Below are 12,279 nucleotides of genomic sequence, written 5' to 3'. Positions count from 1 at the left end.
TGGCGTGCCCCCCCCCCCCTGCATGTAATTCTTGTATTGTAAAAAGACTTAGTATCCAGTGCACAAGTAGTAGTTCCTCCAAACATCACAGGAGTCCACCATTATTATTACAAAACAATGGTTCTTTATTGTCAGAACCGCTGCTTGAGTATCGTGTAACAGAGGTCTTTTTTCCTCGTTTTTTTGTCATAATAAAATACATGTTAGACCTCCTACAGGGTTTTTTGTATAGGAGCAGCCGCCCCTGTGCAGCTCCAAAGCAGGCACATTCCTCATGCAACAAAAACTGTGACATGCAATGGATTCACAGTTATTAAAAAAAAAAAAAAAATCATCCCAACTCAAAGTGAGTTCTTTCTTGTCATATTGTTTTGTAAAAAAAACAAAAACAAATAACAGTGATATTTTACAAGTAACATGATGTCACAAAATAAAACTTTTTTTGTTTTTAAATTTTTTATACAGTAGTGCTGAGCCCCCCTCCTTCACACCATTTCTAGGGATGCATCATGGGTAGTTTAAATTTCCAGGCTGGTGTCTATCACCAGCTTTGGCAAAGAGTGTTTTAAGATGAACATGTGTTTCTGCTACATTAGAGATCCTCAACAAAAATAGTCCCTCCACATTTCCACATATGACAAAAATATCTTTTAGGATCAAGGTGCAAGGTTTAATCAGATGGCTTTCATTTTTGTAGTTTGTTCCAAATTCCTGCTCGGGATGTCAGGAGTGTTATAATGGAGGAGAAGGCACCAATGGTTGGATGGCTAAAGCTCAGGAGTGATGCAAAAGTTGTAAAAGTCTGGATTAACTGTCACAATACTATAGAATAGAGTCCTACTACCATCACATTGCTATCTCCTATCAATGACAATTTTGTCTTTGGCACACACCATGAAGAAAACCACCAAATGGAGAGGATTTTTAATTTTTCTATCGGGTGGCACCTTTGCTTTTGTTTGATGATGGTCAACCAGACCCATGACATTAGATTTAGGCACACGGGTCAGAAGCCTTTTAAAATTAATAGGCTTGAAAACTATGAAAATTCTTATTTGGAAATATTTGACCTCAAAAGTATACAATACAGTAGAACCCCTTTTCCCTGAAATTGTGAAGATTGGCAATCAAAAATTAATCAATATCCGTTCAAATCAAAAGGATTATTGTGGCGACAATAGATGGTAGTCCCTGAACATTGTGCTGCCTCAACTTTCACAATCATCTTTTAGCAACCTGAGCTAGCGTGGGTTCAATTAGGTTCTTCCTGTGATGAGGTGCAAAGGATGCCTGAAAGTTTGGTTTAAAATTGTGTCTGGTGTTTAAATGAAAAGGATAATGTATTCAGGGGGATCTTTCATTGATATTGAGTCATATTTCCTGAAGGTTTGAAGCCACGTGGGCTATCGTGGGCCAAAGACTCTTTAAAATCAAGTATGTGTTGTTGGCTACTTCTTGCATCAGATGAATTAAAAATTAACAGGATTCTCCTTTCCAGCAGGTATGGAACTACAGTCCCTGAATAATTGAAGATAGACAATTGCAACCGAGTAGCTGCCAGGGTTATTTCAGGTGATATATCACCTACATGAAAATCAATTTGTTTATTTTTAGAATATGAGATGGTAATGAAAGTTGGGCAACCTCGCCTGTTGTCACAGATCTCATTTAAAATCAACAGGGTTCTTCCTTATCATCACTGTCTGGAACCAGAGATTAACTTCTGGAACTATCTTGGGTCACATATAAACATCAATTTTGTGTTGCAAGCTGTGGGGATGAGGAAAAAAGATGGCGGAAATTTGAAGATGCTCAGTAGGGAACTGTGGCTTGCAGGCAAACTAAATAAATCACGTATGAGCTTGAATCTCAGGCCCCAGAGACGATTCAGGACACACTGAAGGGTTTATGTGTCCTGGCTAGCCTGGCAAAGCCTTACCCCGGATAAGTGGAATAAAAAGGATGAACGGATAAAAAGGTGCTTCTTGTTTCAAATCAATTCAAACTCAACAAGTTTCTTCTGGCTGGACTTACACTGCATGGTTTAAGTGAAACTGCAGATTTTTTTTCCCTTTATCACGTTGCACAGTTGGCATGCGTGAAGTGAAAAAAAAACCGCATGGATATTCTCACATTGGAATCAGGTCTGTTTTAAATTTGTTTTAAATCCAACACATATCAGGTATATAGACTTTAAATTAGAATTGGGCACTGGAGTGTAAATTCAGCCATAATTACGTATCTCAACCATTGATAGTTGTTTGCTGGGCTATATTGGATCAAAAATACTTAAAAATCAATATAGGTTGCAATTTTTATATATTAAAAATCAACAAAGTTCTTCCTTAGATAGAAAAGACCAATCCCTGAAAATCAGCGTGTCGAAAGGGATGTGTCGGCTACTCAGCAAAATGCCTTTCGACACAAGCTACCCCTGCTATTGTGGGTCGGATATCTTTTAAATGAAATTAGATATTTTTTTCATTAGATTGCGAAATCCTGAATGTTTCTTTTTTTTTTAAAACTGTGATCAAAATTCTCTTCAATATAAGCAGGCATGACACATGAATAATATTTTGGACTGCGGAGTAGAATAACTGGCTAAAATGTTCATCCATCACTCTCATTAGAATGCAAATCCTTCCAAGTTTATTCAAAAACTTTTTGACTGTTCTTATAAAAACTGTGCACAAGTATGTTATTTTTTACCAAGAGGGTTGAGCCATTTTGTGCTGGCTCACAATCAAAATCAATGAAATCAGTCCTTGGAACAAAAACTCCTGAACGTTGAAGAATGCTTTCATCTTGGACTGGGAAACAACTGTTGATGTGGAGGGGTGCACGACCAATGTGGTCGAGTTGCTTTTTAAATGTGTGGGGAGGGGGAAGCGCAATGACCATCCCGCAGTTTTGTAAATGTCCGTCAAAATCTCAAATAAATGATCAGCTTCATTTGGAGCTCAGCAAAATGCGACTTTGAACTGGAGTGCTCCTCCACAAAGAGGTTCTGCTACAGTAGCTGCAGGGATGGACCGCCAACCGCTGAGATACTGTAAGACAGGGATGTCCAAACTTTTTCTGCCAAGGGCCACTTTGAAATTCAACATGCCAAAATCGTACAGGTAAAAATATACCCGCTGGTAGATAAAAGACTGAAGGATTTTCTGGGATTTTTGGGTGGCTGGTAGCATGAGAACAGATCCGCTCTTGCCCTGAGCAGCAGCAGAATCTCATCTAAACTAAAGCAAGAGCAATCTGAACAACACCTTGACATTCAGTGCCGCATTAAATTGTTAATTTTAGTATTTGCCACGGGCCGGGAAAAATGCACAGCAGGCCGCAAAAAGCCCTTGGGCTGTAGTTTGGACACCCCTTAAGACAATGAGTGCTGTTGTAGCGCCATTGCTTCCCTGATCTCGTCTCCCTTGATTCTGTTTCATTCTGTCCTGCTACCCCTCACACAGCCGGCTCATCTTCATCGATGAAGCTGATGCGCTCAGAGGAAACTTTCCCCTCTCCCGCTTCGGCCCGCCATTCCTGCATCTCCATCTCCTGGGGCGCATCGTCTCCCCGCCTGGTTTCTCGATGAAGGTGCGAGTTAGAAGCCCGAGCAAAGCTGAGTTCTTCGGATTTTCTGCTCGGTGAGTCCAGAGACGAAGTCAGGGAGAGGAGGGAAGGTAGAGCTGCGACAACTGGCGACACCAGCGGGACGGACGGGTACGGTCTCAAACAACGGTCTCCGGGTGAGGATGCAAGAGAGGCCGGTGCAGAGAAGTGTGGGCGCCATGGCGGAGGAGGCGTGTCCTGGGAAGGAGGCGGGGGGAGCAGGCTTCGGCGACTGACGGAACTGGCCTGCTGGGACGGTTGGCCGGAGGAAAGGGACGAAGTGGAGGAGAGGGACATGGAGAAGGAAAGCGACGGTGACGGAGTGCCTGACGCCAACGGGGGGTGGTCCTGCGGAGAGCACAAAAACATACTGGAGGACGCCAAGACTGGTGACCCCTCAAAAAGTCCTTCCTTTGGTGAGGGGTGATTGTTGCACGGGGGTGGCGAGGAATTAGGCCTTTGTGGTGAATGAGGAGTGGGGAGAAGGCATTGTGGCAAGTCCACGCCCTCCACGTCCCCACCGTCCAATAAGGAATGAGTGTCTGATCTCAGGAGGGTGCACGGCGTGATGGGAGCAGGCGCCATTAAGCTGGTGCTCGCCGACAGCCGGCTGACGCTGCTGCTGGGAGGTGGTGTCAAATTTGGCTCGGTGGCCACCAAGAGGGGCTGCGGCGCTCTCTGGAGAAGGGGCTTGAGCAGACGTGTCATTTCCAGAAGCTCCTGGCTGAGCTTGGATACTTGTCTGGAGAGGCTGTTCATCTGTATGGTGAATGAGTAGCGAAATCCTTAACTTGTGAGACCAGTATAGGCTAATTATTTACTATCGTCGGGTAAAATCATACCTTCACAAAATCGTTCCATGACCAAGCTCTCAACTAAATTCAGCATTTTTTCTTTTCCGAGTACACACTTTCATAAATATATCCATCGATGATTAAATCATAAGATCTCTTAAAGTTGCATCATTCATCTGAAATGTTGTTGCCCAGTTGCTCGATGACCAAATGCATACTGAAGCCTCTTAACAAGTTGTTTGGGAAACTACAAATAATGCATACTCCCTTACATACTTAAGTCCTTGTACAGTCCTCTAAGGGCCTCGTGGTGAACTACTGCAATATTTTAGGAGTCTAGAACTGATCAGGGTAATAAAACAAAAACATAAACATGCATCAAAGCAGCAACAACTCACCTCCTCTGTCAATTTGTATACACTCTGCTTGATCTCGGATGACTCTCGACTGCCTGTACACACACGCACAAAAAATGTGAAACCTCTCAAGACCTCACGTGCGGGTTTCGGAGGACATTACCTAGATAAGGTGACGGTGGGGCTGCAGGTGACATGCTTGGACTGAACTCAAACTTCTGGGAGGAGATGGAACTGTTTTCCGTCTCGATGCCGTCCACAAACCTATGCAGATGGGAGGGTTTTGTGATTTTGCAGGGACACATTGCATCAACCAGCTGTGTCATGCAAATTTGAAGTCTGACAAGTTTGTTTTTTAAGGTCTGATTCCATCTCTGGTGGTCTAGTTTGCTGTGAACGAGCTCCTGAGGAAATACTTTTAATCTTGCTCAGTCAGTCTCTCTTTCTCTCTCTCTTTCTGATTGACAGTATGCACAACGCACTGTCCATTTGCAGGCAGCCTGGTACACGTTGCCATAGCAACCAATCTGCCTCCCTCTTTGCAGTGGGAGCAGACACTCTGCTAAGGGTGTATGCAGGGTCGCATGGAAACATTTATTATATCCATTTTAATGTCGATGAACTCGTAGACTGTTTGTCCTGAGGATCAAGGATGTCGAAATCTTTTTCAAACGACTTACCTGGGGCTGAGCTCTGCAGGCGCGCCTGAAAAGCTGACCACAGGTATCTGCAAAGTGACTGGTCGGGATTGCTCAGCGGGGGCGCGGAAGGGTCTCGGGGGTAGCAAAGGGGAACGCAGTGGCGAGTTGATCCCACGGCTGAGACGCAAAGGTGAGCGGGGAGCACGGGACACCAAGTTCTGCTCCTCGTCGGCCCCTTCCTCGTCCTCCCGTATTGAGGGAAGCTTCTTTACCAGGCCGCCATTACTTTCCCAGTCAGCCTAACAAACACACACAGTCAGTTAGTTAGACTGGAAAAGCGACAAGATATTTTGGTCACAAGGGCCATATTATGTTTTTGCCCAATCACATTTCAGACTTCACCTAGATGCCATATCATGTATTTAGCTGCCCAGGGCCTGTCCTGCATTTCATTAGGCAGTGTGTACAAACATTAACAGTGCAAATATCAATAGCATCTGACTCCCTGATTTAAAAAAAAAAAAAAAAAAAGAAGCAGATTAAGTATCAGAATAATGACACACTGCACAGCCTCTCTCTCGGTTCTGGTGTTCTCTCACAATCATTACATGAAATGCTCAAGATTGCAGCGATTGACTAACAATTGGCATCCCCACCTAAACCAGCCACTGTTACTGACAGCTGCTGTTGTTTTTCTTCTGAAAACATTATCAGTGCATGTTTTATATAACGATCCGTTAAATGGAGTCGTGAAAACATCTTGTCGTCGAGATAGGAAATAATTTGAAAAGGTAGCAGAAAGTCAATGTGTTCAACTTTGCCGTGCTTTGCAAGTGGCAACATGAGAATGGTCGCCACTCGTCAGAGGCTTCCAGTCACAGAGGTCTGCGATGTATCATTTTTTTTATCCTTAAATCAACATTACCTTTTATTGTCACTTAACCAATCTGATTTGGAATGTCTTTGTTCACACAGAACAGTCACCGAAACTTGTTAGTCATATTTAACTAGTAAATCGTGCCTTGTGATCAGCACACACCAATACAGAAATATATATAGAGAGATTTTTAAACCAAGGATGTTGCGTCCTCTCATTTTCAACTCATGTCTGGTAGATAAACAGCACGTAAGTACTTTCTAATTACCAGTAGGTGGAACACAAGTTCCACTTTGATTCTTCAGCTGACAAGGCTATTCGACACCGACGCTCACAGCCACATGTATTTTACTTATATTTTTGAAACACTTGAGTGACACTTGACTACACAACACTTTGTATATATATAACAGGAGTGGAGCTCTCTACAAGCCCTAGGCTTTGTTTCCCTCCTTGCACTGTTATTGCTGTAAAAATATGTGCTAAACAATAAACCAAACCAAACCATATCATGGATCGGAATGGAGCAGGGCGACCAAATGCAGCTTGGACCAGGGGTTTATTGAAGGGAAAAGGTAGTTGGAAGGGAGGATGAGGGGACAAACCAACAAAACCGGCAAACTAACAACTTCCTAACAAAACCAACAACAGGAATGAATGAATGACAGATTGGATAACAGAAACGGAACTGACTGACATATACGCAACACAAAAGACATCAACGACCCGACAGGAGTGAGGGGCAGACAGGACTTAAATGCAAGACAGGTAACAAGAGGCAGGTGACTGTCGTTACAGGTAACACAGGAGGGGCGGGGCGACAGGTAACAAGAGGCAGGTGACTGTGGTTACAGGTAACACAGGAGGGGAGGGGCGACGCCAACAGAAACCATGGTAACAGACAAAGCAACCGGGGCGGAGTCGTGACACCACATTACTAGCAACACCTGTACGAAATGTATAATTCCACCTTCAGAACTATAAAAATGCTTTTAAGTTTCATGACAATTATTTTATTTTGCATCACACTCAATGTTTAATATATTGATGACTTCATTTAGCCACACAAGACTAAAATATTTGGAACAGCTCAGTCTGATAAATTCATTAATAAATCCAAACACAAAAAATACTGAGCATAAATAAATTATTTTGTGTTAATATACATTTAATACAATACAACAGTATTGTTTTAAATTTTAAAACAAAATAACTGATCAAATATGTTTTCACTTGTACTCAACGTACATGTTTCAGATATGGGAGAAAATAATTTAAATTAAGTTTAAAATCCAGTGACAGAATCAATAGTCACCCAAAACATTAGACAGCACAAGTAAGTCAGTGATCTGTTAGAGGGGTTAGTAAAGAATGCCCTGACTCCCTTTGTTCTCATCAACGATTTCATTCTTTCAGTCAATATTTAAAAGCTGCTGGGTGGGGAGGACTGAAAGCCAACTGGGAAATTAAGAGTTCCACCTCGAGGCTCATGCTAGTCTAATTAGCGCATCCTAATGGACTTCTCCCTTTGTCTTTTTTTGGCATTGTTTTGTCAGATGCCTCATTTAACATGACAGATGTGGCCCGAGAATGAGTGTGTGTTGTGTCATTTCAGGTTAATAGCCGCCGCACTTTTATGTTTTTATAGCAGAATACAATTTACAGCCTTCGCTCACAGAACAATTGCGTGGACACAATTAACGAGGAAAATAGAAATCAATTTAGAAATATGTATACAGTTTATATATTTCTAGGCACATTAAAATGCATTACATTTTATTTATGCTATTATTTGGGTTGTGTGACTTTATTTTAAATCAGAATGACAAAAATACCACACAGGAAAAAAACTCAAAAGATAATATCATAAAAAAGAACATTTACATGACAATTGTCATTGTCATAAAAACTAATAAATAGAATTTTGTATATTAGATACTTCTATGAATAAATAAATAAAAAAACGAATCAAATCAAGACGTATTTAAAATAATGTACATAAAAACAAAATTGACAAAATGCAGATGCACACAATAAGCAATAATGTAAAATACATAAATAAAGACAAATGCAGTGAGAAATGCAGTACTATATGAGCTACACAAATATTTGTGTTTGTCTGTATTCGGTGTGGCACGAGTGTTTTGTTTTGCTAAGAAAAACTATGTTCAAAGCCTTACTACAGTAGAGCATCACATTAATTATTCATTCACAAGGAACGTCTTTAGAACAATGACATCTCGTAGTCTAAAAACAGAAGCAACGTCTGATAATGACTGTGTTTCATGTCTCATCATGCAGACAGATTTTCCATTTGCATCTTTCTCCCCCTTCATCCCACATCATTGACTGCTCAGCATCTTCTCCTTCACCGCCCCCTCCCTCCTCATCTTCCTCCTGTGGCAGTGTGATTTATTTTTAGTTCCTTCTGTTCTATTCTTAGCTGGCGGCTCAAGAGGCATCCAAAGAGACCCTGCATGTGCGATGTGGGGGCGTGTTCATCAAGTGTGCTCGTGCTTGAGTTTGCCGTGCGACTCGTGTCTGTGTGTGTGATTGCAGCAGAAATGTGTGTCCTTAAATATAAGTGCACGTGTTTCTGCATATGCAGCACTTATCAATACAAGTTCTCTCCCTTGACTTCCCATGAGAGCGCAGACATGCACGGCACATGTATGCCACGTGACGTGAGGTTAATCAGTCTAGTTGTATGGATGACACGTCTTCAAGGAGTTCTTGCTACTAAGTGTTCGTTCGGCCTTCTAGTGTCTAGCTTTCTACCCATCAGTCGGTCTACCTATGAATTAAACCATTAATTCATTGATTAATTTATCTAGCTATATTGCCATTGATTCATCTATCAGTCGATATATCCACTCTTTCATTGAGAATTTCATCCACGTCTAAATATTCATCCATTGATCCATCAGCCTAATCATCACCCATCAGCCACTGTCCATCCATCCATCTATCCGTCCGTCCATCCATTCGTTCAATCATCCATTCAGTACACCCATTCATCCATCTGAAGGTGGACCTAATTTATTGTTGTATTAACTGTCAGATTTGCTCTACCAGCATAAACAAACAACATGGCTGCCTGCTCCCCACATGTGTTTACATGTGCCTCAACTGTCCTCCTCGTGCATAAAACTTTTCTCATGTCAGCACACTCTGCAGTAAAAAAAACTCTGCAGTGGGAGATGAAGAGGCGAAACCAGCCGTAGTCATCCTCCTCCTCCTCCTCCTCGACTGGCTGGGTTATTTTTATCTGGCGTGATCCAATCTTAGCTGCAGCTGCAGGGGACACAGCGAGCCAGGGAGAGCCCGTGCTTCCCCCCTTCATCTCCCTGCTCTATTTTTAGCAGCAGGACGGCTTCAAACAGCAGCACTGAGTTATTCTTGGCTCCCACTGCTGTTGCAGCACCCGCCGCTGCACTGTTTGTGTGTGTGTGACTGCACACTGTGGTGTAAACATCCCAGTGCATGTGTACTAAATTCACATTAGCCAGGTCATGCATAGCCTTCATGCGTGAGAGCCGCTCGAGAGGTGAGCATCCCCTGTGGCTTTCATTTTGCATGCCGGTGGTTGCACATGAAGACATGTAAATTAAGTGCTCACCTCAAACACATAAATGGAGATGTGGATGCCTGACATGAAAAGATATCAACTCACATCTGAGCCATGGCCCTCACGCAGGTTGTAGGTGAGGTCATGTTGGATCTCGCTGATGAACTTCTGGGCATACTCCGGGTACAGTCGCAACACCTCTCGGAGGCCCTTCAGGCTGATGTACTGCAGGTCGCAGTAGGTCAACGCTTTGACGTTGGCATTGGTCTTGATCACTTGCTCCTTTGTCAGTGAGTCGGAACCAATCAGATCTCCTTTACCTACATGGAGACACGCGCATTTTATTTTAACATCATTCGAATATATTTAGAAAATATTCACCTTGATTTTAATTTTAGATAAATGATACATGGATTAGATCGTAAGTGCATCGGTAGTAGTCAATTATCCATCTGACCCTCTATCCTCTGGATGTATGGAAAATAACATTGGCGTATGAGTAATGAAGACAACATAACACAACATAATAGTCATCCATTTTTGTGCCCCACTGTGTGCAGATCATAATTGGTACTGCAGAGGAGAAGATGGTGACAGGAATTAGTAACAAAGAGAGATAGCATGTGGTGAAGAAATAAGTGGCAGAGGGGAGGTGGAGATGGGGGTGATGCCAGACCGTCATGATGGCAGAGGGGGGAGGTATGAAGAGGAATGACAAGAAAACAAGAAATTAAAACCATCGCACAAACATCTTGTACATGCCTTTCCCTCCATCTGTGTTTCTGTCTCCCCCTTTCCTCCGCTACGTGTCGCACAGATGATGAGCGACGACGGCCTACTTGACAACGCCCGCCAGCAGCTTTGGGGAAATCTGCCGTTAATAATTGCTGCAAAACATTCAACTGAGTCGCAGACGGAGCTCCCAAAGTGACACTTTGCAGACTCGATGAGTCGTTCTGCATGTGTGTGTGTATGTGTGGTGTATAATATATATATTTTCCTGCCAGTTTGAGTGATTTGCAAACTCTTTGTCTGCATTACTTTTGTTCTGAAATTGGATTGTCTTCTCCAAATAGCGATTTTGTCATGATCCTGTTAACTGTGTGTTGCTGTTATATTCAACTTCCTTGTGATGTTGCTGCCGTGTGGGCCAAAACAACAGGGGGAGATGTAACACTTGTAAGGCTTTTTTTAGCCAATCAGAAGTGTAAAGAAAGTCATTTCCCATAAAGGACAAGGTAACTGACGAAGTGTGGATCGGTTGGGAAAAAAAATCTGTATCAAATTTGACTATAATAAACACACACAAATACTACATATAACAAAACTAAATAATTACCACAAATTAGATAATGACACAGATAGAGAAGTCATACAAAAGCCACAAAGCTTCAGTGAAATGTAGTTTGCATGTAAATGAACAGCCCAAAGGATCCAATTTTCAAATATACATCATTACAGCTTTCAACATGCAAACAACTCTGTCTTAGAAGGGAATGAGACAGTGTAGCCATTTTTGTTCAAACGATTAGAGACAGACATTTATTTTGCTGTCTTCTAGTTGTACGTACTTATCAATGCACTGCACTGATTTACTCCCATGTTGCAAGTCACTCGAGCTAGCTATAAAAGGTTACAAAATCGATCATCACTCCTTCTTCCATTAAGGCATGCGCGTGTGTGCATGTCAATGAAGTTAATGGAAAGGTCAAGATTAGAGAAGGAAACAAAACAAGAAAAACATATATCCTGTTTACTGGGGTGCATTTTACTCGTACATTTTACATGTACTAACTACAGTCACACTTAAGGAAGCCAAAGACTAAACAAGAGAAGAAGAAAATGTGCATTTAGAGACTGTGAGGTTAGCTTTGGGTGGTGTTAGTGACCGACCGTAGGTTTATGATAATTATGTCTGTGTTGTCGTGATTGAGCCGTAGAGGGTTTCTTTGCATCAGGGTTTTTATTTTAGTGAGGTACTTTGTCAGTAAATAAGGGTGTCAACAACATAACAGGAATTTCAGATCATTTCGACAAATTATGTTACCCAATGGGAGGATATAGAACGTGAACAAAAAAGGACCCAGCATCGAACCCTGAGGGACACCTTTGGAAAGTCAGTGGGGGAGGTGCAGTTGCTGATATGATTAATTTGCTGTCTGTAAATACTGCAAGATCGAATACAAAGCTCTGCTAATGAAGTAAATTGGAAGCATGAATGGTTGATTATGTTCCTGCTGACTAATAAACATAATACATCAACTCTTTTTGTGAAGGTAAATATGTAGCTTTATTGTTGTGAAATACACAAAATGATTGATAAATGTAATTTAAATTAAATCACCTAAACTAGTTAGTGTTTTGGGTAAACGACTTGATCACAACAATAACAGCAACAAAAGACACTATTTTTTTGTAAGGAAAAGGTGTAATGGGT

General features: G+C 41.9%; 1 protein-coding gene across 2 annotated transcripts in view; it reads right to left on the bottom strand.

Moving 5' to 3' along the window:
- Positions 1–2,621: 2,621 nt before the first annotated feature.
- The window catches only part of kcnh3 (potassium voltage-gated channel, subfamily H (eag-related), member 3), a 50,081-nt gene continuing 40,423 nt past the window's right edge, over positions 2,622–12,279 (bottom strand). For both annotated transcript variants that reach the window (XM_088383987.1, XM_088383988.1), the window contains exons 11-15: positions 9,948–10,162; positions 5,437–5,696; positions 4,920–5,020; positions 4,799–4,851; positions 2,622–4,365 (exon numbers count right to left, since the gene is read on the bottom strand). In XM_088383987.1, coding sequence (XP_088240113.1) covers positions 3,457–4,365; positions 4,799–4,851; positions 4,920–5,020; positions 5,437–5,696; positions 9,948–10,162 — 1,538 coding nt within the window. In that variant the 3' untranslated portion in view covers positions 2,622–3,456. The remainder of the gene's footprint in view (positions 4,366–4,798; positions 4,852–4,919; positions 5,021–5,436; positions 5,697–9,947; positions 10,163–12,279) is intronic.

The sequence above is a fragment of the Syngnathus floridae genome, chromosome 8 (genome assembly GCF_059516105.1).
Source record: "Syngnathus floridae isolate MCC-2025c chromosome 8, RoL_Sflo_1.0, whole genome shotgun sequence".
Lineage (NCBI taxonomy): Eukaryota > Metazoa > Chordata > Actinopteri > Syngnathiformes > Syngnathidae > Syngnathus > Syngnathus floridae.
Note: the sequence above shows the minus strand (reverse complement) of the source record. Positions and strands in the feature narration are given on the sequence as shown.